The 19,393-nt window shown below is 44.6% G+C and overlaps 1 protein-coding gene across 1 annotated transcript in view; it reads left to right on the top strand.

Moving 5' to 3' along the window:
- Positions 1–19,393, top strand: part of LOC147101480 (zinc-binding protein A33-like) — a 150,869-nt gene that overhangs the window by 117,081 nt on the left and 14,395 nt on the right. The window contains exons 6-7 of the mRNA XM_085966625.1: positions 9,716–9,738; positions 9,826–9,947. Of these exons, the coding sequence (XP_085822751.1) occupies positions 9,716–9,738; positions 9,826–9,947 (145 nt within the window). The remainder of the gene's footprint in view (positions 1–9,715; positions 9,739–9,825; positions 9,948–19,393) is intronic.

Below are 19,393 nucleotides of genomic sequence, written 5' to 3'. Positions count from 1 at the left end.
GTGAACTCTACCCCAGTCTGTCGTGAACTCTACACCAGTCTGTTGTGAACTCTACACCAGTCTGTTGTGATCTCTACACCAGTCTGTCGTGAACTCTGCACCAGTCTGTTGTGAACACTACACCAGTCTGTCGTGAACTCTGCACCAGTCTGTCGTGAACTCTACACCAGTCTGTCGTGAACTCTACACCAGTCTGTTGTGAACACTACACCAGTCTGTCGTGAACACTACAGTCTGTTGTGAACTCTACACCAGTCTGTTGTGAACTCTACACCAGTCTGTTGTGAACACTACACCAGTCTGTCGTGAACACTACAGTCTGTTGTGAACTCTACACCAGTCTGTTGTGAACTCTACACCAGTCTGTTGTGAACACTACACCAGTCTGTTGTGAACTCTACACCAGTCTGTTGTGAACTCTACACCAGTCTGTTGTGAACTCTACACCAGTCTGTCGTGAACTCCACACCAGTCTGTCGTGAACTCTACACCAGTCTGTCGTGAACACTACACCAGTCTGTCGTGAACTCTACACCAGTCTGTCGTGAACTCTACACCAGTCTGTTGTGAACACTACACCAATCTGTTGTGAACACTACACCAGTTTGTCGTGAACTCTACACCAGTCTGTTGTGAACACTACACCAGTCTGTTGTGAACACTACACCAGTCTGTTGTAAACTCTACACCAGTCTGTCATGAACTCTACACCAGTCTGTTGTAAACTCTACACCAGTCTGTCGTGAACTCTACACCAGTCTGTCGTGAACACGACACCAGTCTGTCGTGAACACTACCCCAGTCTGTTGTGAACACTACACCAGTCTGTCGTGAACACTACACCAGTCTGTTGTGAACACTACACCAGTCTGTTGTGAACTCTACACCAGTCTGTCGTGAACACTACACCAGTCTGTTGTGAACACTACACCAGTCTGTCGTGAACTCTACACCAGTCTGTCGTGAACTCTACACCAGTCTGTCATGAACACTACACCAGTCTGTCGTGAACTCTACACCAGTCTGTCGTGAACTCTACACCAGTCTGTCATGAACACTACACCAGTCTGTCGTGAACTCTACACCAGTCTGTCGTGAACACTACCCCAGCCTGTCGTGAACTCTACAGCAATCTGTCGTGAACTCTACACCAGTCTGTCGTGAACTCTACACCAGTCTGTCGTGAACTCTACACCAGTCTGTCGTGAACCCTACACCAGTCTGTCGTGAACACTACACCAGTCTGTCGTGAACTCTACACCAGTCTGTCGTGAACTCTACACCAGTCTGTCGTGAACTCTACACCAGTCTGTCGTGAACTCTACACCAGTCTGTCGTGAACTCTACACCAGTCTGTCGTGAACACTACACCAGTCTGTTGTGAACACTACACCAGCCTGTCGTGAACTCTACACCAGTCTGTTGTGAACACTACACCAGCCTGTCGTGAACTCTACACCAGTCTGTTGTGAACTCTACCCCAGTCTGTCGTGAACTCTACACCAGTCTGTCGTGAACTCTACACCAGTCTGTTGTGAACTCTACACCAGTCTGTTGTGAACTCTACCCCAGTCTGTCGTGAACTCTACACCAGTCTGTTGTGAACTCTACACCAGTCTGTTGTGATCTCTACACCAGTCTGTCGTGAACTCTGCACCAGTCTGTTGTGAACACTACACCAGTCTGTCGTGAACTCTGCACCAGTCTGTCGTGAACTCTACACCAGTCTGTCGTGAACTCTACACCAGTCTGTTGTGAACACTACACCAGTCTGTCGTGAACACTACAGTCTGTTGTGAACTCTACACCAGTCTGTTGTGAACTCTACACCAGTCTGTTGTGAACACTACACCAGTCTGTCGTGAACACTACAGTCTGTTGTGAACTCTACACCAGTCTGTTGTGAACTCTACACCAGTCTGTTGTGAACACTACACCAGTCTGTTGTGAACTCTACACCAGTCTGTTGTGAACTCTACAAGAGTCTGTTGTGAACTCTACACCAGTCTGTCGTGAACTCCACACCAGTCTGTCGTGAACTCTACACCAGTCTGTCGTGAACACTACACCAGTCTGTCGTGAACTCTACACCAGTCTGTCGTGAACTCTACACCAGTCTGTTGTGAACACTACACCAGTCTGTTGTGAACACTACACCAGTCTGTTGTGAACACTACACCAGTCTGTTGTGAACTCTACACCAGTCTGTCATGAACACTACACCAGTCTGTTGTGAACTCTACACCAGTCTGTCGTGAACTCTACACCAGTCTGTTGTGAACACTACACCAGTCTGTTGTGAACACTACACCAGTCTGTTCTGAACACTACACCAGTCTGTTGTGAACTCTACACCAGTCTGTCATGAACTCTACACCAGTCTGTTGTGAACACTACACCAGTCTGTTGTGAACTCTACACCAGTCTGTTGTGAACACTACACCAGTCTGTTGTGAACACTACACCAGTCTGTCGTGAACTCGACACCAGTCTGTCATGAACACTACACCAGTCTGTCATGAACACTACACCAGTCTGTCATGAACACTACACCAGTCTGTCGTGAAAACTACACCAGTCTGTTGTGAACACTACACCAGTCTGTCGTGAACACTACACCAGTCTGTCGTGAACACTACACCAGTCTGTCGTGAACTCTACACCAGTCTGTTGTGAACACTACACCAGTCTGTTGTGAACACGACACCAGTCTGTCGTGAACTCTACACCAGTCTGTCATGAACACTACACCAGTCTGTTGTGAACACTACACCAGTCTGTCGTGAACTCTACACCAGTCTGTCATGAACACTACACCAGTCTGTCGTGAACTCTACACCAGTCTGTCGTGAACTCTACACCAGTCTGTCGTGAACACTACACCAGTCTGTCGTGAACACTACACCAGTCTGTTGTGAACCAGTCTGTCGTGAACACTACACCAGTCTGTCGTGAACTCTACACCAGTCTGTCGTGAACTCTACACCAGTCTGTCGTGAACTCTACACCGGTCTGTTGTGAACACTACACCAGTCTGTCGTGAACTCTACTCCAGTCTGTCGTGAACTCTACACCAGTCTGTTGTGAACACTACACCAGTCTGTCGTGAACTCTACACCAGTCTGTCGTGAACACTACACCAGTCTGTCGTGAACAATACACCAGTCTGTTGTGAACACTACACCAGTCTGTTGTGAACAATACACCAGTCTGTTGTGAACTCTACACCAGTCTGTTGTGAACAATACACCAGTCTGTTGTGAACTCTACACCAGTCTGTTGTGAACACTACACCAGTCTGTTGTGAACAATACACCAGTCTGTTGTGAACACTACACCAGTCTGTTGTGAACACTTCACCAGTCTGTTGTGAACTCTACACCTGTCTGTTGTGAACATTACACCAGTCTGTTGTGAACTCTACACCAGTCTGTTGTGAACTCTACACCAGTCTGTCGTGAACACTACACCAGTCTGTTGTGAACTCTACACCAGTCTGTTGTGAACTCTACACCAGTCTGTCTTGAACTCTACACCAGTCTGTTGTGAACAATACACCAGTCTGTTGTGAACTCTACACCAGTCTGTTGTGAACACTACACCAGTCTGTCGTGAACTCTACACCAATCTGTCGTGAACTCTACACCAATCTGTCGTGAACTCTACACCAGTCTGTCGTGAACTCTACACCAGCCTGTCGTGAACACTTCACCAGTCTGTCGTGAACACCACACCAGCCTGTCGTGAACTCTACACCAGTCTGTTGTGAACTCTACACCAGTCTGTTGTGAACTCTACACCAGTCTGTCGTGAACACTACACCAGTCTGTCGTGAACTCTACACCAGTCTGTCATGAACTCTACACCAGTCTGTCGTGAACACTACACCAGTCTGTCGTGAACTCTACACCAGTCTGTTGTGAACAATACACCTGTCTGTTGTGAACACTACACCAGTCTGTTGTGAACAATACACCAGTCTGTTGTGAACTCTACACCAGTCTGTTGTGAACAATACACCAGTCTGTTGTGAACTCTACTCCAGTCTGTTGTGAACTCTACACCAGTCTGTTGTGAACATTACACCAGTCTGTTGTGAACTCTACACCAGTCTGTTGTGAACTCTACACCAGTCTGTTGTGAACATTACACCAGTCTGTTGTGAACTCTACACCAGTCTGTTGTGAACTCTACACCAGTCTGTTGTGAACTCTACACCAGTCTGTCTTGAACTCTACACCAGTCTGTTGTGAACAATACACCAGTCTGATGTGAACTCTACACCAGTCTGTCGTGAACACTACACCAGTCTGTCGTGAACTCTACACCAATCTGTCGTGAACTCTACACCAGTCTGTCATGAACTCTACACCAGTCTGTCGTGAACTCTACACCAGTCTGTTGTGAACACTACACCAGTCTGTTGTGAACACTACACCAGTCTGTCATGAACTCTACACCAGTCTGTTGTGAACACTACACCAGTCTGTTGTGAACACTACACCAGTCTGTTGTGAACACTACACCAGTCTGTCATGAACTCTACACCAGTCTGTTGTGAACACTACACCAGTCTGTCGTGAACTCTACACCAGCCTGTCGTGAACACTTCACCAGTCTGTCGTGAACACCACACCAGCCTGTCGTGAACTCTACACCAGTCTGTTGTGAACTCTACACCAGTCTGTTGTGAACTCTACACCAGTCTGTTGTGAACACTACACCAGTCTGTCGTGAACTCTACACCAGTCTGTCGTGAACTCTACACCAGTCTGTCGTGAACACTACACCAGTCTGTCGTGAACACTACACCAATCTGTCGTGAACTCTCCACCAGTCTGTTGTGAACAATACACCAGTCTGTTGTGAACACTACACCAGTCTGTTGTGAACAATACACCAGTCTGTTGTGAACTCTACACCAGTCTGTTGTGAACAATACACCAGTCTGTTGTGAACTCTACACCAGTCTGTTGTGAACTCTACACCAGTCTGTTGTGAACATTACACCAGTCTGTTGTGAACTCTACACCAGTCTGTTGTGAACTCTACACCAGTCTGTTGTGAACATTACACCAGTCTGTTGTGAACTCTACACCAGTCTGTTGTGAACTCTACACCAGTCTGTTGTGAACTCTACACCAGTCTGTCTTGAACTCTACACCAGTCTGTTGTGAACAATACACCAGTCTGATGTGAACTCTACACCAGTCTGTCGTGAACACTACACCAGTCTGTCGTGAACTCTACACCAATCTGTCGTGAACTCTACACCAGTCTGTCGTGAACTCTACACCAGTCTGTCGTGAACTCTACACCAGTCTGTTGTGAACACTACACCAGTCTGTTGTGAACACTACACCAGTCTGTCATGAACTCTACACCAGTCTGTTGTGAACACTACACCAGTCTGTTGTGAACACTACACCAGTCTGTTGTGAACACTACACCAGTCTGTCATGAACTCTACACCAGTCTGTTGTGAACACTACACCAGTCTGTTGTGAACTCTACACCAGTCTGTTGTGAACACTACACCAGCCTGTCGTGAACACTACACCAGTCTGTCGTGAACTCTACACCAGCCTGTCGTGAACTCTACACCAGTCTGTAGTGAACACTACACCAGTCTGTTGTGAACTCTACACCAGTCTGTTGTGAACAGTACACCAGTCTGTTGTGAACTCTACACCAGTCTGTTGTGAACTCTACACCAGTCTGTCGTGAACTCTACACCAGTCTGTCGTGAACTCTACACCAGTCTGTTGTGAACTCTACACCAGTCTGTCGTGAACACTACACCAGTCTGTCGTGAACACTGCACCAGTCAGTTGTGAACTCCACACCAGTCTGTCGTGAACTCTACACCAGTCTGTCGTGAACTCTACACCAGCCTGTCGTGAACTCTACACCAGTCTGTTGTGAACACTACACCAGTCTGTTGTGAACTCCACACCAGTCTGTTGTGAACACTGCACCAGTCTGTTGTGAACTCTACACCAGTCTGTCGTGAACACTACACCAGTCTGTCGTGAACTCCACACCAGCCGGTCGTGAACTCTACCCCAGTCTGTTGTGAACTCTACCCCAGTCTGTTGTGAACACTACACCAGTCTGTCATGAACTCTACACGAGTCTGTCGTGAACTCTACACGAGTCTGTCGTGAACTCTACACCAGTCTGTCATGAACTCTGCACCAGTCTGTCGTGAACTCTACACCAGTCTGTCGTGAACACTACACCAGTCTGTTGTGAGCCCTACACCAGTCTGTTGTGAGCCCTACACCAGCCTGTCGTGAACTCTACACCAGCCTGTCGTGAACTCTACACCAGCCTGTCGTGAACACTACACCAGCCTGTCGTGAACACTACACCAGCCTGTTGTGAACTCTACACCAGCCTGTTGTGAACTCTACACCAGCCTGTTGTGAACTCTACACCAGTCTGTCGTGAACTCCACACCAGCCGGTCGTGAACTCTACCCCAGTCTGTTGTGAACACTACACCAGTCTGTTGTGAACACTACACCAGTCTGTTGTGAACTCTACACCAGTCTGTCGTGAACTCCACACCAGCCGGTGGTGAACTCTACACCAGTCTCTCGTGAACTCCACACCAGTCTGTTGTGAACACTACACCAGTCTGTTGTGAGCCCTACACCAGTCTGTTGTGAGCCCTACACCAGTCTGTTGTGAACTCTACACCAGTCTGTCGTGAACTCTACACCAGCCTGTCGTGAACACTACACCAGCCTGTTGTGAACACTACACCAGCCTGTTGTGAACACTACACCAGCCTGTTGTGAACTCTACACCAGCCTGTTGTGAACTCTACACCAGTCTGTCGTGAACTCCACACCAGCCGGTCGTGAACTCTACCCCAGTCTGTTGTGAACACTACACCAGTCTGTTGTGAACTCTACCCCAGCCTGTCGTGAACACTACACCAGTCTGTTGTGAACACTACACCAGTCTGCTGTGAACACTACACCAGTCTGTTGTGAACTCTACACCAGTCTGTTGTGAACTCTACACCAGTCTGTTGAGAACACTACACCAGTCTGTTGTGAACACTACACCAGTCTGTTGTGAACACTACACCAGTCTGTTGTGAACACTACACCAGTCTGTTGTGAACACTACACCAGTCTGCTGTGAACAGTACACCAGTCTGTTGTGAACACTACACCAGTCTGTTGTGAACTCTGCACCAGTCTGTTGTGAATTCTACACCAGTCTGTTGTGAACTCCACACCAGTCTCTCGTGAACTCTACACCAGTCTGTCATGAACACTACACCAGTCTGTCGTGAACTCTACACCAGCCTGTCGTGAACTCTACACCAGTCTGTCGTGAACTCTACACCAGTCTGTCGTGAACACTACACCAGTCTGTTGTGAACACTACCCCAGTCTGTCGTGAACTCTACACCAGCCTGTCGTGAACTCTACACCAGTCTGTTGTGAACACTACACCAGTCTGTTGTGAACACTACACCAGCCTGTCGTGAACTCTACACCAGTCTGTCGTGAACTCTACACCAGTCTGTCGTGAACTCTACACCAGTCTGTCGTGAACTCTACACCAGTCTGTCGTGAACACTACACCAGTCTGTTGTGAACTCTACACCAGCCTGTCGTGAACTCTACACCAGTCTGTCGTGAACTCTACACCAGTCTGTCGTGAACACTACACCAGTCTGTCGTGGACTACACCAGCCTGTCATGAACACTACACCAGTCTGTTGTGAACTCCACACCAGTCTGTCGTGAACTCTACACCAGTCTGTCGTGAACACTACACCAGCCTGTCGTGAACTCTACACCAGTCTGTTGTGAACTCTACACCAGTCTGTCGTGAACACTACACCAGTCTGTCGTGAACTACACCAGCCTGTCGTGAACTCTACACGAGTCTGTCGTGAACTCTACACCAGTCTGTCGTGAACTCTACACCAGTCTGTCGTGAACACTACACCAGTCTGTCATGAACACTACACCAGTCTGTCATGAACTCTGCACCAGTCTGTCGTGAACACTACACCAGTCTGTCATGAACTCTACACCAGTCTGTCGTGAACACTACACCAGTCTGTCGTGAACACTACACCAGTCTGTCATGAACTCTACACCAATCTGATCTTAATCAATGCTGAGTTTTGCGGGGGAGATTTGAACATTAACTCTTCCGGGCCAATAAGAAATCTGCTACATTCCATTAAATGAAATCAATTTTCACAAGGACAAACCTGATAGTGGTTCACAGTGAAATTGTCACTTGAGTCTCACTAACCAGCTCAGACAGGGCATCAGTCCATTGCATGATTGACATTAACAAGTTCACTACCAGGCTTGATCCATTTTCTTGTGGGCTTCAGTCTACAGCACAAGACAAATAGGTACTGAACCTCTTTCAGAGAGGCCTCAAAGATTTATAATTTGGGTACATGCACGACCATACTATAGGGGGAACTGTTCTCACAGGGCTGAGGTGCATTGATAGCACAGTATAGAGGGAGCTTTACTCTGTATCTAACCCGTGCAGTACCTGCCCTGGAAGTGTTGATGAGACAGTGTAGAGGGAGCTTTACTCTGTATCTAACCCGTGCTGTACCTGCCCTGGGAGTGTTTGTTGGGACAGTGTAGAGGGAGCTTTACTCTGTATCTAACCCGTGCAGTACCTGCCCTGGGAGTGTTTGATGGGACAGTGTAGAGGGAGCTTTACTCTGTATCTAACCCGTGCAGTACCTGCCCTGGGAGTGTTTGATGGGACAGTGTAGAGGGAGCTTTACTCTGTATCTAACCCATGCTGTACCTGCCCTGGGAGTGTTTGATGGGACAATGCAGAGGGAGCTTTACTCTCTATCTAACCCGTGCTGTACCTGCCCTGGGAGTGTTTGATGGGACAGTGTAGAGGGAGCTTTACTCTGTATCTAACCCGTGTTGTACCTGCCCTGGGAGTGTTGATGGGACAGTGTAGAGGGAGCTTTCCTCTGTATCAAACCGTGCTGTACCTGTCCTGGGAGTGTTTAATGGGGCAGAGTAGAGGGAGCTTTACTCTGTATCTAACCCATGCTGTATCTGCCCTGGGAGTGTTTGATGGGACAGTGTAGAGGGAGCTTTACTCTGTATCTAACCCGTGCTATACCTGCCCTGGGAGTGTTTAATGGGACAGAATAGAGGGAGCTTTACTCTGTATCTAACCCATACTGTACCTGCCCTGGGAGTGTTTGATGGGACAGTGCAGAGGGGGCTTTACTCTGTATCTAACCCGTGTTTTACCTGTCCTGGGAGTGTTTGATGGAACAGTGTAGAGGGGGCTTTACTCTGTATCTAACACGTGCTGTACCTGCCCTGGGAGTGTTTGATGGGACAGTGCAGAGGGAGCTTTAGTCTGCATCAAACCCATGCTGTACCTGGAGTGTTTGTTCCTATGCTGGATGTAATTTAGAAAGTGTTCCATTGCACAACACTAAATCTCTACCCACCAACAAAAAGAAATTAGTAATTAGACCTTTCTCAGTAGTGGTTAAAAAGCTGTCTGTGGAATCGGTGAATAGCTTCACATGGGTTGGATGAGATTTATTAAAAATACATAAAACAAAGTGAAGCTGGAAATATTGTTCGTTTGAGAGGCTGGCAAACTCCAGCTGTCTATTCACACCTCCACTTGTGATGATCAACCTATGAATAATTGTGTGATTTTTTTCTTTCCAGAAGCTGAAAACCACACAAGAAAGGTAACTCCATTTCAACACTGGCTATCCATTTGTTCTAACTTGCCCCAGTTGTCAATCTAATATTTAACTTTTAATTCCTTTTTCTAGAATTAAAGTGGCAATTTCTGAGCCCAAGGATGTGTCAGTAAAGCTAGACGGTGCCAAGTACAAATTCCTAATGATATACAGTTCCTGGAAAAAGTTGGTAAATGAAATCGGTATTGATACAGGTGAGGAAATGATTTGTAAGAAAGTGTTTAGATTGTTACTGCTGGTACTCAGAGCATGATGTTCAGAAGTTTTTACATGATATATTTGTAGTCAGATCAGCACAGTGTTCAGCTCTATTCACAACTCCTCAGATAATGAAGCAGTCCATGCCTGCATGCAGCAAGAGCTGCAGAACATTCAGGCTTGGGCTGATAAGTGGCAGGTAACATTCACACCACACAAGTGCCAGGCAATGACCATCTCTAACAGGAGAGAGTCTAACCACCTCCCCTTGACATTCAATGGCATTACCATCGCCGAATCCCCCACCATCAACATCTTGGGGGTTACTATTGGCCAGAAACTTAACTGGACCAGCCAAATAAATACTGTGGTTACAAGAGCAGGTCAGAGGCTGGGTATTCCTCAAAGCCTTTCCACCACCTAAAAGGCACAAATCACAAGTACCTTCACCACACGGACCGCAGCGGTTCAAGAAGGCGGCCCACCACCACCTTCTCAAGGGCGACTAGGGTTGAGAATTAAACGCTGGTCTTGCTAAAGACCCCCATATCCCAAGAGTTCATTTATAATGTAACTCCCAGAGCTCCTGGGGTAGACGCTGGCTTTGTGCGTTAGTGTAAAACGGGTGATAACAAATCAGCAGCCCGTTTTACATCTCTCCTGACTTTTATTTCGGGTGACTGCAATAGAAATTAAAATGGGAAGAGATGGAAGACGGGCTGCCGACTCGCTGTCACCCGTCTGACACTATCGCACAAAGTCGAGATCTACCCCACTCATTGTTAAAGGAACTCCAGGGGTAATTCTCACCTTCACTGCCTGGGCAGTAAATCTGGCCAGGCTAATCGCCTGTCTATTGTGGAACCCACTTGAAGGGGTGTAAAATGACCCCTCCTAGTCCCAAACTGTCTGAGCTGAGCACGTGCAAACTGTGGGACAATGACATTGCAGACTTCCTTGCACACAGAGAAAAGCTTTCATGCAACTTATTACCCTTTGGCAAGTAGTGCTGTGCATTGTACAGACTGCTGGTTTAGTTGAGCAGCAGTCAGTAACTATTGTAAGAGCGATTCAGACTCGACACCAACAGGTTGCGATTAATCCTTTATTGAATATAACCTGGTATCAACACACACAATGGGGGGGAATTTTAACCTTTAAAAACGGGTGGGTTTGGAGCGTGGAGGGTAGTTAAATTGTTAAAACTCGGATTCCCGATCTGATCCCACCTCCAACCCGCCCACTTCCAGTTACAACGGAGGCGGGATGGGGGCGGGCAACCAACCCGCTCCCTGGGGGCAGAGTGGAGCTATAGTAGGGGGTGATGCACAGCCAAATATAGAGGAAAAAACAAGTCAGCCTGGAAGGCAGAGCAAATATGTAACGGCACAAGGGAGTATGGCAAGGTTGGATGGCATTTATTTTAATGCAAGGAGTCATACGAGTAAGGCAGATGAATTGAAGGTGTTGATGAACACATGAGAGTGTGATATTGTTGCTATCACAGAGACATGTTTGAGGGAGGGACAGGACTGGCAGCTCAATATTCTGGGGTATAGAATCTTCAGGCGAGACAGAGGGGGCTGTAAAAGAGGAGGGGGTGTCACAATATTAATCAAGGAGTCAATTACTGCAGTAAGGAGGGATGATATCCTAGCAGGTTCCTCTAATGAGGCCATATGGGTAGAACTTAAAAAACAAAAAGTGGGCAAGCACTTTGCTGGGAGTGTACTATAGGCCCCCAAATGGTCAGGGGCAGATAGAGGAACAGATATGTAGGCAAATCTCAGAGAAGTATAGAAATAATAGGATAATATTGGCCCAGAAATTTGGGTCGGGGGCTTCCCGCGTGTGCAAGCCCCCAACCTACACTTACCTTGCGCGCCAGCCGTTGAGCTGTGGGCCCGCATGGAATTTCGTTCCGGGGCCTGCTCCAGCAGTGCTTGCATATCCCAGGGGCGCAGTTAGTTCGATGCGTCCCCTGGGATCACGTGGGCCATGGAGAGCCAATCGGAGCAGGGAATGCTCCATTCATAAGTCTGACAGGAAATGCTGTCAAACTTAGAAATACTGCGGGCCCCAAAACATCACTAAATCTTCAAATAAATTTTAAAAAACATCACATTTTTAAATAAACTATAAATTATAAATAAACAATAATTTAAATTTTTGAAAAAATAGTTTTATTTTCTAACGGGGCTAAAAATAAACTTACCTTTATTTAAAGTATTTAAAAATAATAAACCTGTGGAAAAAATGTTTTAATTTTAATTAATTCACCACTTACGCCTGCTTTTTATATGTGTAACTTCTGGAGACTTAACTTCCCGGGAAAACCTGCAAAAGAAACCGAAGTTCGATGCGCATGCGCTGCCTCTCCCGAGCACGAGTTCGACCTCTGAACCCCTGCTTTCAGGGGAACGGAAGTGCCGGTTTCCCGCGCATGCGCAGTGCATGCAGGAAACCGGCACTTCCATTGGGCTTATGGGTGAGTACCCCGTGCGTACTCACCCATGGAGACCCGAATTTCTGGGCCATTAATAATAGGGGATTTCAACTTCCCCAATATTAACTGGAATAGTCAGAGTGTGAAAGGCTTAGAGGGTGCGGAATTCTTAAAGTACATCCAGGAGAGCTTTTTGAGCCAGCATGTAGAAAGTCCTACAAGAGAGGGGGCGGTACTGGACCTAATTCTAGGGAATGTAGCCGGGCAAGTGGTAGCTGTGTCAGTAGGAGGGCATTTTGGTGACAGTGACCATAATTTGGTGAGATTTAAGGTGGTCATTGTAAGGAATTAGCACACGCTAGCGGGGTTGGGGTTATTTGTCTCTGGCCAGTCAGAAGCCTCTGAGCTGCTCCAGGGACCCCCTTGCGGTTTCGAAGTGCTCCCCTATTCCTCCTGGTTCTGACCGCCGGACATATTCGGTAGCGATGTAGACAGAAAAATGTGACTCGTGGTTTGGGTGCAAAACAGATCAGTATTTATTGAAACAAAAAGAAAGAAACAACTTAAAAATTGATACAGCACAGCTTGTGCCTGGTACAACACTTCTGCTTAACGCAATACACTCAGTGTCCACTAGAGCGCTCCTTGCTCAGTGAAACACTCCTTTAAATACAGCACTTTAAAAACAGCTACACAGTGTTTACCACAGCACTTTTCTGCTAGGTACAACACTCCTTTATTAAAATATACAGCACTTTTAAAATACAGCCACTCAGTGTTCACTATAGCACTTTCCTGCTAGTGTAACACCGTCTTACTTAAATACAGTTTCAATACAGAACTCAGTGTCCACTATAGCCCTTCTCTGCTAGTGCAACACCCTTTTTAATAGCACTTTTAATATAGAAACACCTCGCACTACAGCACCTTTGCTTAGTGGCTTTTACTTAAAACATCACTTTAATACAGCTACTCTCAGTGTTCACTGCAGCCTTATCTGCTAGTGCAACACTGTTACTTAAATAGGGGAGGAGAGAACGGACACAACGAGGGAAGATCGACTAAAATCACAGTTCTAACAAGTTCCCACTTAATTCCCACCCCTATACCTATTCTAAGTTGCCTTGTAATGGGCCAGAAAAATATATGCTCAGCAATGAAAATGCCTCCTCCGTGCCCTGCGATCTTTGATCTTCACTGCCCCGAAGTAAAAACACCCCAGTATTTTAAAAGTAAACTGCTGGTGTTCCACTTCTTCAGGCAGACTCCCACATTGTAGAGCGCTCGGAGGTGAGGCCAGAGAGAGAGCTTCTGGGAAGCTATCTTTTATACCCCCATTTGGGGCCCACCCAGATCTGTAGGTATCTGGGCTAAAACAAAAGGGATCCAAGCTGCCCCATTGTCTAGGGTGGGTTTGAATAAAGTTGTAGTTTAAATGTGTCCATTGTCTGTGATGGCTATTGAATAAAGCTGCAGTGGTTTGAATATGTCTTCATTGTCTGTGATGGGCCATCAAATAAAGCTATTTCCTTGATTGCTTGAGTAAACAGCCTTGAAGGTATTGTAAACAGAAAGTCATTGTCCTGTGGTCAACTGAAACTGCAGTCTCAAGTGGTTACTCCCTTGTGTACACAAAGTAGCAGTTTCTGTAAACACATCGATTGTCTCTGCAGGGAGGGGGGGAAACTCCCTATTAGATCAAGGTAATTTCAGTGGACCACACTGATCTGAGGTCAACACACTAAAATTAAAGTTTGCGAGTCCGGTGTTAAGTTTTAAATTGTCGATTTATTGCATCACTTGATTTACACTGTTTGATTTCCTTTATCCAACTAGCAAACATGTTCAAAATGGCTGGCTTTATACAGCAGTAGATGTACCCGCCCCCTTTATTACCATTAGCTCAGCGGCATGCATACAGAGCTATGGTTGGTTCAGCTACATCGCACTGATTGGATCTCTGATACATCACTCATTCCTTTGTTCTCTAGTTAAGCCAAATCAGCACTTTCAAAGTTAAGCTTAGATCAGCATTTTCATTGTTCTCAGTTTTTAAGTCAGCCGATGTGACGTTACCAGCTGTGATTGGATCTGATACATCACACCATCCTTTGACACGTGGTCAGCTTAAGTATAATCAGATTTCTATAAATCATTAGTTTAATCATATTAAAATCTATGTTAATAAAATATATATGTATATATTCCCTAACACTCCCCCCTTTGATTCTTTCAAAAAATGAATCATAAAAATAAAGAGTCAGATTAAAAATATAATCAATCATTGCTGTGTTTTGCCATTGTCCGGATCAGTGGCTCTGTACAAATTTACATCAACCAGGATTTTATGTGGCCACAGTAAAAGCCTGGTTTTAATAAGTTAATTGATTTCATGATCTTAAATTAATTAGTGCATCTTAAAAAGTGGGAGGAGCGCCCCATCAGCTTATGGCTTTGAAAAATACATTCAGGTAAAAAAGGTAGAAAAATTATAAAAAGTAGAAAAGGTACAAACCGATCTAGCAGCTAAATATAACATGCCCCTTTAAGATGTACAAATGGTCTGCGGTGACCTGCAAGGCGTCTTGCCCACGGGGCAACAGCCGCCTGGTGGCAAGCACATTTAATCAACAGAAACACTCAATTTGATCCCCATCCTATCTTTCTGAGGAATGTTTTGTCAAGTTTCTTCAAGGGCATTTTATGGCTTTGTGGCTCCTTGTTATCTAGCAGGTGCTATCCTCCCTGTTTCCTTGCATTTTACCATTCCCTTATCATTTCTATTTGTCTTTTGATGTTTGATATTCGACCTTGCTGGCATTTATGCTATCTTTTTCCACTTGCCTGTTGTCAGTCCCTGGTCTAAGAATTAAAACCCATCTTTGAATCTAACAGCTATTTCTTACAATTCCCTTCTTTGAGAAGGAAATATCCTTATTGACTTCTCACAATCGGCTCTTGACTAATCTAGCTAGCTCTTATTGCTCTCTCAACTTGGGCGTTAGTTAGTAGGGAGTCTTGAAGATTTCTCCCTTCCTTACAGTCCATTCTTTTGAGGGGGAGGAGCAACCTCTGACCCCTTACTCAAATTCAATTCACTGTTCCGGTGTTCCAATTCTGCCCCGCCTGGAGTATCCTCTGTTTCTTCTATCTTTCCTGATGTTACCCCACCTGGGGTCTCCTCTACATTACTTCGGATCTTCTCTTTCGGTGTGCTCAATTAATTTGTTAGTGCTTGTCAGTCATGGGCATGAGTACCCAATTGGCTTATGTATCAAAGTCTTACTACACACATTACATATATCAAATACACTATCATTACAAGTTGGATAGCTACCAGAGCATGTGAAATAATACGAACCTAAGGGTGTGCTGATGTATTAAGCCCAATATCCCATCAATGTGAGTTGTCCCCTATGCTGTCAATTTCAATATCTATTCTTGTGTTGTCTTGCTCCAAAACATAAAAATGCTTTAGGGAGGAGTTCAGTCGCATCATGAGCTCACTGAAACCCACAAACAACAGGGGAATGTCATATCCGAGTATCCAAATTGTGCCACATAATTGTGTAGCTCATACTTAAAAACGTGTTGGTTGATGGGACAGGTCCTGTTAGACCCATAAAGCATGGTAATTGCAGTAGTAGTGACACAGGAGGCACCACTAAAATCACCTCATACTGGATTTGTACTGGTTTTTCCCACGCTCTGTTACCTACAAAACACAATTATTACAGTCACAGTTAAATTCAGTCTTACAATCATATCAAATACATTACAGTTTAACATCTAATCAACAAATCATGGATTTAAAAGATCCTCCAGATCTCTTTTACTTGTATCCATCTTGTGGATAATTCTTTACTAAACATGATTTCTCCTTGGCCCTCAATTGTACCAATCTAGATTCCATGTAACTCTCCACTTCAACTTCAATTTCAATCCCTCTAACAGGTACCAGTGTGTTTAACTCTATTCTGATTGTTTCATTAATTAGATAGTTTCTCGATGGAGTATGTGTCAATGCTTTAAAAGTTGTCTCGCTCTCCTGAGCCACATTAACCATGTTTTGCTGTTGTCAAGTAACTGAGCATGTCTGAGACCCGTTCTTCAGTGCAGATTCACCATACATTCCTGGATGGTAATTACCTCATACGTAACAAATCACATTTGCACACTCATACCGGTATCTCAGTATCATGCCACACGTGCCATCCGATACAAGCCTTTCTCGGGCTTTCAGGTATCTTATCGAAAGATTGTAGTTGTCTGGAGATCTTTGCTCATCTTCCTCTGCATGGTCCCGATGTCTTGGGTAGTGGCCAGGCTATCAAATTCAGTTTTCTTAACTACACTTTCCTGACTTTCACTAGAAAGTTTTGAAAATCCCCGTTCAGTAGTGTAATTCTCCTGTTTCAATCTTACACTCTCAATCACTTTCCTTTAATTACCATTCATATCTCATTCATGAGTCCTGGAGAAACTTTACTGTCCAGTACAATATTTAAGATAGAAAACATAGATCAAACATTCTCACTTGATCCAAGTTATTAACACTTTTTATTTATCATTATTTTAGAGGATCTTTTATTTTCCCAAAAGTAAACAAATATACAGTGCCCGAGTCCATTTTGTCATTTCAAAATCATCCCAAAATCCAAACAGCAGTATTATGAGCTATCTCTTACTTTTGTTATCGGTGTGGGAAAGTATTTTCTAGCAGAGACATGGCTAGCTGGACAAAGCCACATTGAATTGTGCAGCTGGCTGAATACTTCAAGGTCTTACTTGCTATTTCTTAATTGTGCCTTTGTATCCTTATCTCTTCCAAGAACAGGCTCTTTCTAAATAGTTACCAGGTTGTAATTACAAGCAACACTTCAGAATGTCTTTTGGTCAGCTAAATTTATTTATGTTAGTTTAAAAGGGTTAATATAGCCAAGTATCCCATGGTGCTTTGCGTTTTCCAGCTAACAAGACTAAATGGTACCTTTCAGATAGTTTTATACCGGTCAAATATTGAGGACCCCTTTATATCCCTTAAACCAAATTTTACCCTGATTGGTACCAGTATTGTTAAACCCACACTGTGCTTCTGGGCTGTGTCCAATACTATGTGGACATACAGTGATAGCGTGCCTAGTAACACATCCCTCCAATTTTGTTCCAGCCAAATTCCCTTTAATCTTCACAGCATATGGTAACATATTGTGATGGGTTATGTGCATTCCGTCCTTCACTACCCCAATATTCTGTATTCGGTACACCTCTGTCCTTGGGCTTCGGGTGCCATTACCGGTATTACCAATACCAACCCTAGGAGCCCCTCCCCCGTCAGGTTTACACTCGACTTGTGGAGGGTGCACCCGAACCATTGCTCTCAACTGGCAATCCGTCACGCTCCTGACTCGCCCTTAATTGTTGATTCATTATCCATAAGGGTACTTCCCCTGCCTGTATCTGGGCCAGGTTTTCAGGTTTGTTCCACAATCCAGTTGTCATATGTGCTACATATGTCATTAGCAGCCGCCTGCTGAGATGCATTGTACTCTTTTATTAATTTATTAATGGTTTGGGCGTGTGCTTCTAGCACTGTAACTATCCTTTGTAGATGTATGGTCAGCGTTTGATCCTCAGATAATTCTTTATCTGTATTTTCATTTGTCTTTTGTAATACATCTTTAATGCGCGACCCCAGGTCTCTAACCTTTTGATCCAGTGTTGCCAAATCATAATTTTCCTTCTATCACTGTGGGGAAATATTAACTTAAAATTAAGAAACTTAAATTTAATAACGTCCCATATCTTTAAATTTCATACTAAAGTTGTTGCTTGATAACTTAAACAGCTGTCAGTGGAAAGGGTTAACTCCTTTGCAGGTTTTTAAGAAGGTGGAGCAAAACATTATCAGGCGTAATTGCGTCACTTCACGTAAATTAAAAAAACTTTCCTGTTCGAAAAAGACAGTTGTGTTTTCACACTTTAACTAAGCACGAACAGAACAGATAAAACAAAACAAAATAGCACATTCTTGCAGAAAACAGTAAATTACGTCATATTTCTTATTGTCCTTTCTTCAGATGTCTTTCCAAAATACTGTAAAAACATAACTGGAGAAAAATTAGTTTTTCACATTTAAACAAATCAAATCACACCAGCTTAACTTAAATTATTTCAAAGGTTTTTTTTCAATTCTTGGGGCACAATCTTATTCGCACATTCTTAAAACTTCCAAAATCCAAGACAAGACAAAAGATTTAAACGCTTTTAACACAGAGAAGTGGGTGGAGCTAAAACACACATAACAGAATCTTTCTTTTAAAGAACATCTAATCAGACAAAAGAAATATTGTAACTTCTTAAACATTCATAGTCATTTTTCAAGGTTCCTTTCACTCAGCAAATCTTGTGTTTTATTTGTCTCAGCACAGATGTTAATAACTTCCATGTCAGTAAAACTTTAAGTTTCTCTTTTTTTTTCCTCTTTTTCCATCGGCGTCTCAGCATTTCCTGGCTTTCCAAATCCCTGTTTTTTTTCTTCCTTTGCTGAGTTTTCAGATTGGTTAGCCTGCAAATTAGATATTTTTCCTTCTTTATCTCTGCTGTGTTCAGCCCCGAGTTTTCCAACCAGTTAGTTTTAAATCGCTCGTCATGCTCTAACACTTCCTCCGTCCCTTTCTGTTGACAGGCTATGATCTTTCCCCAATCCGTTTTTGCAGGGCTAAACGCTTGTAACCACTGTTGGATCGCATCCCATCCGGCATCTAATTCTTGCTCATCATTTCCCAGGCCAGTCTTTACTTTGCTGTGTAACTTATTTCCCTCTCTCCTGGGTATCATTACAATCAGAATTTGGACTCCGTCCCACGGGTGGAGTTGGTACTTCGCCCTTTCTTCTCCATCTTCTTTCTTCTCATACTCCTTTTCTGCTCTTTTCCTTTTCTGTCTCAATGGGGCCAAATGGGGTCCTGTTTTCTCTTCTTCACTTTCACTGAC

The sequence above is a fragment of the Somniosus microcephalus genome, chromosome 24 (assembly GCF_052327205.1).
Source record: "Somniosus microcephalus isolate GS21.2 chromosome 24, FLI_Smic_1.0, whole genome shotgun sequence".
Classification (NCBI taxonomy): Eukaryota; Metazoa; Chordata; class Chondrichthyes; order Squaliformes; family Somniosidae; genus Somniosus; species Somniosus microcephalus.
The sequence above is the reverse complement of the archived record's forward strand: the minus strand, read 5'-3'. Positions and strand labels throughout refer to the sequence as shown.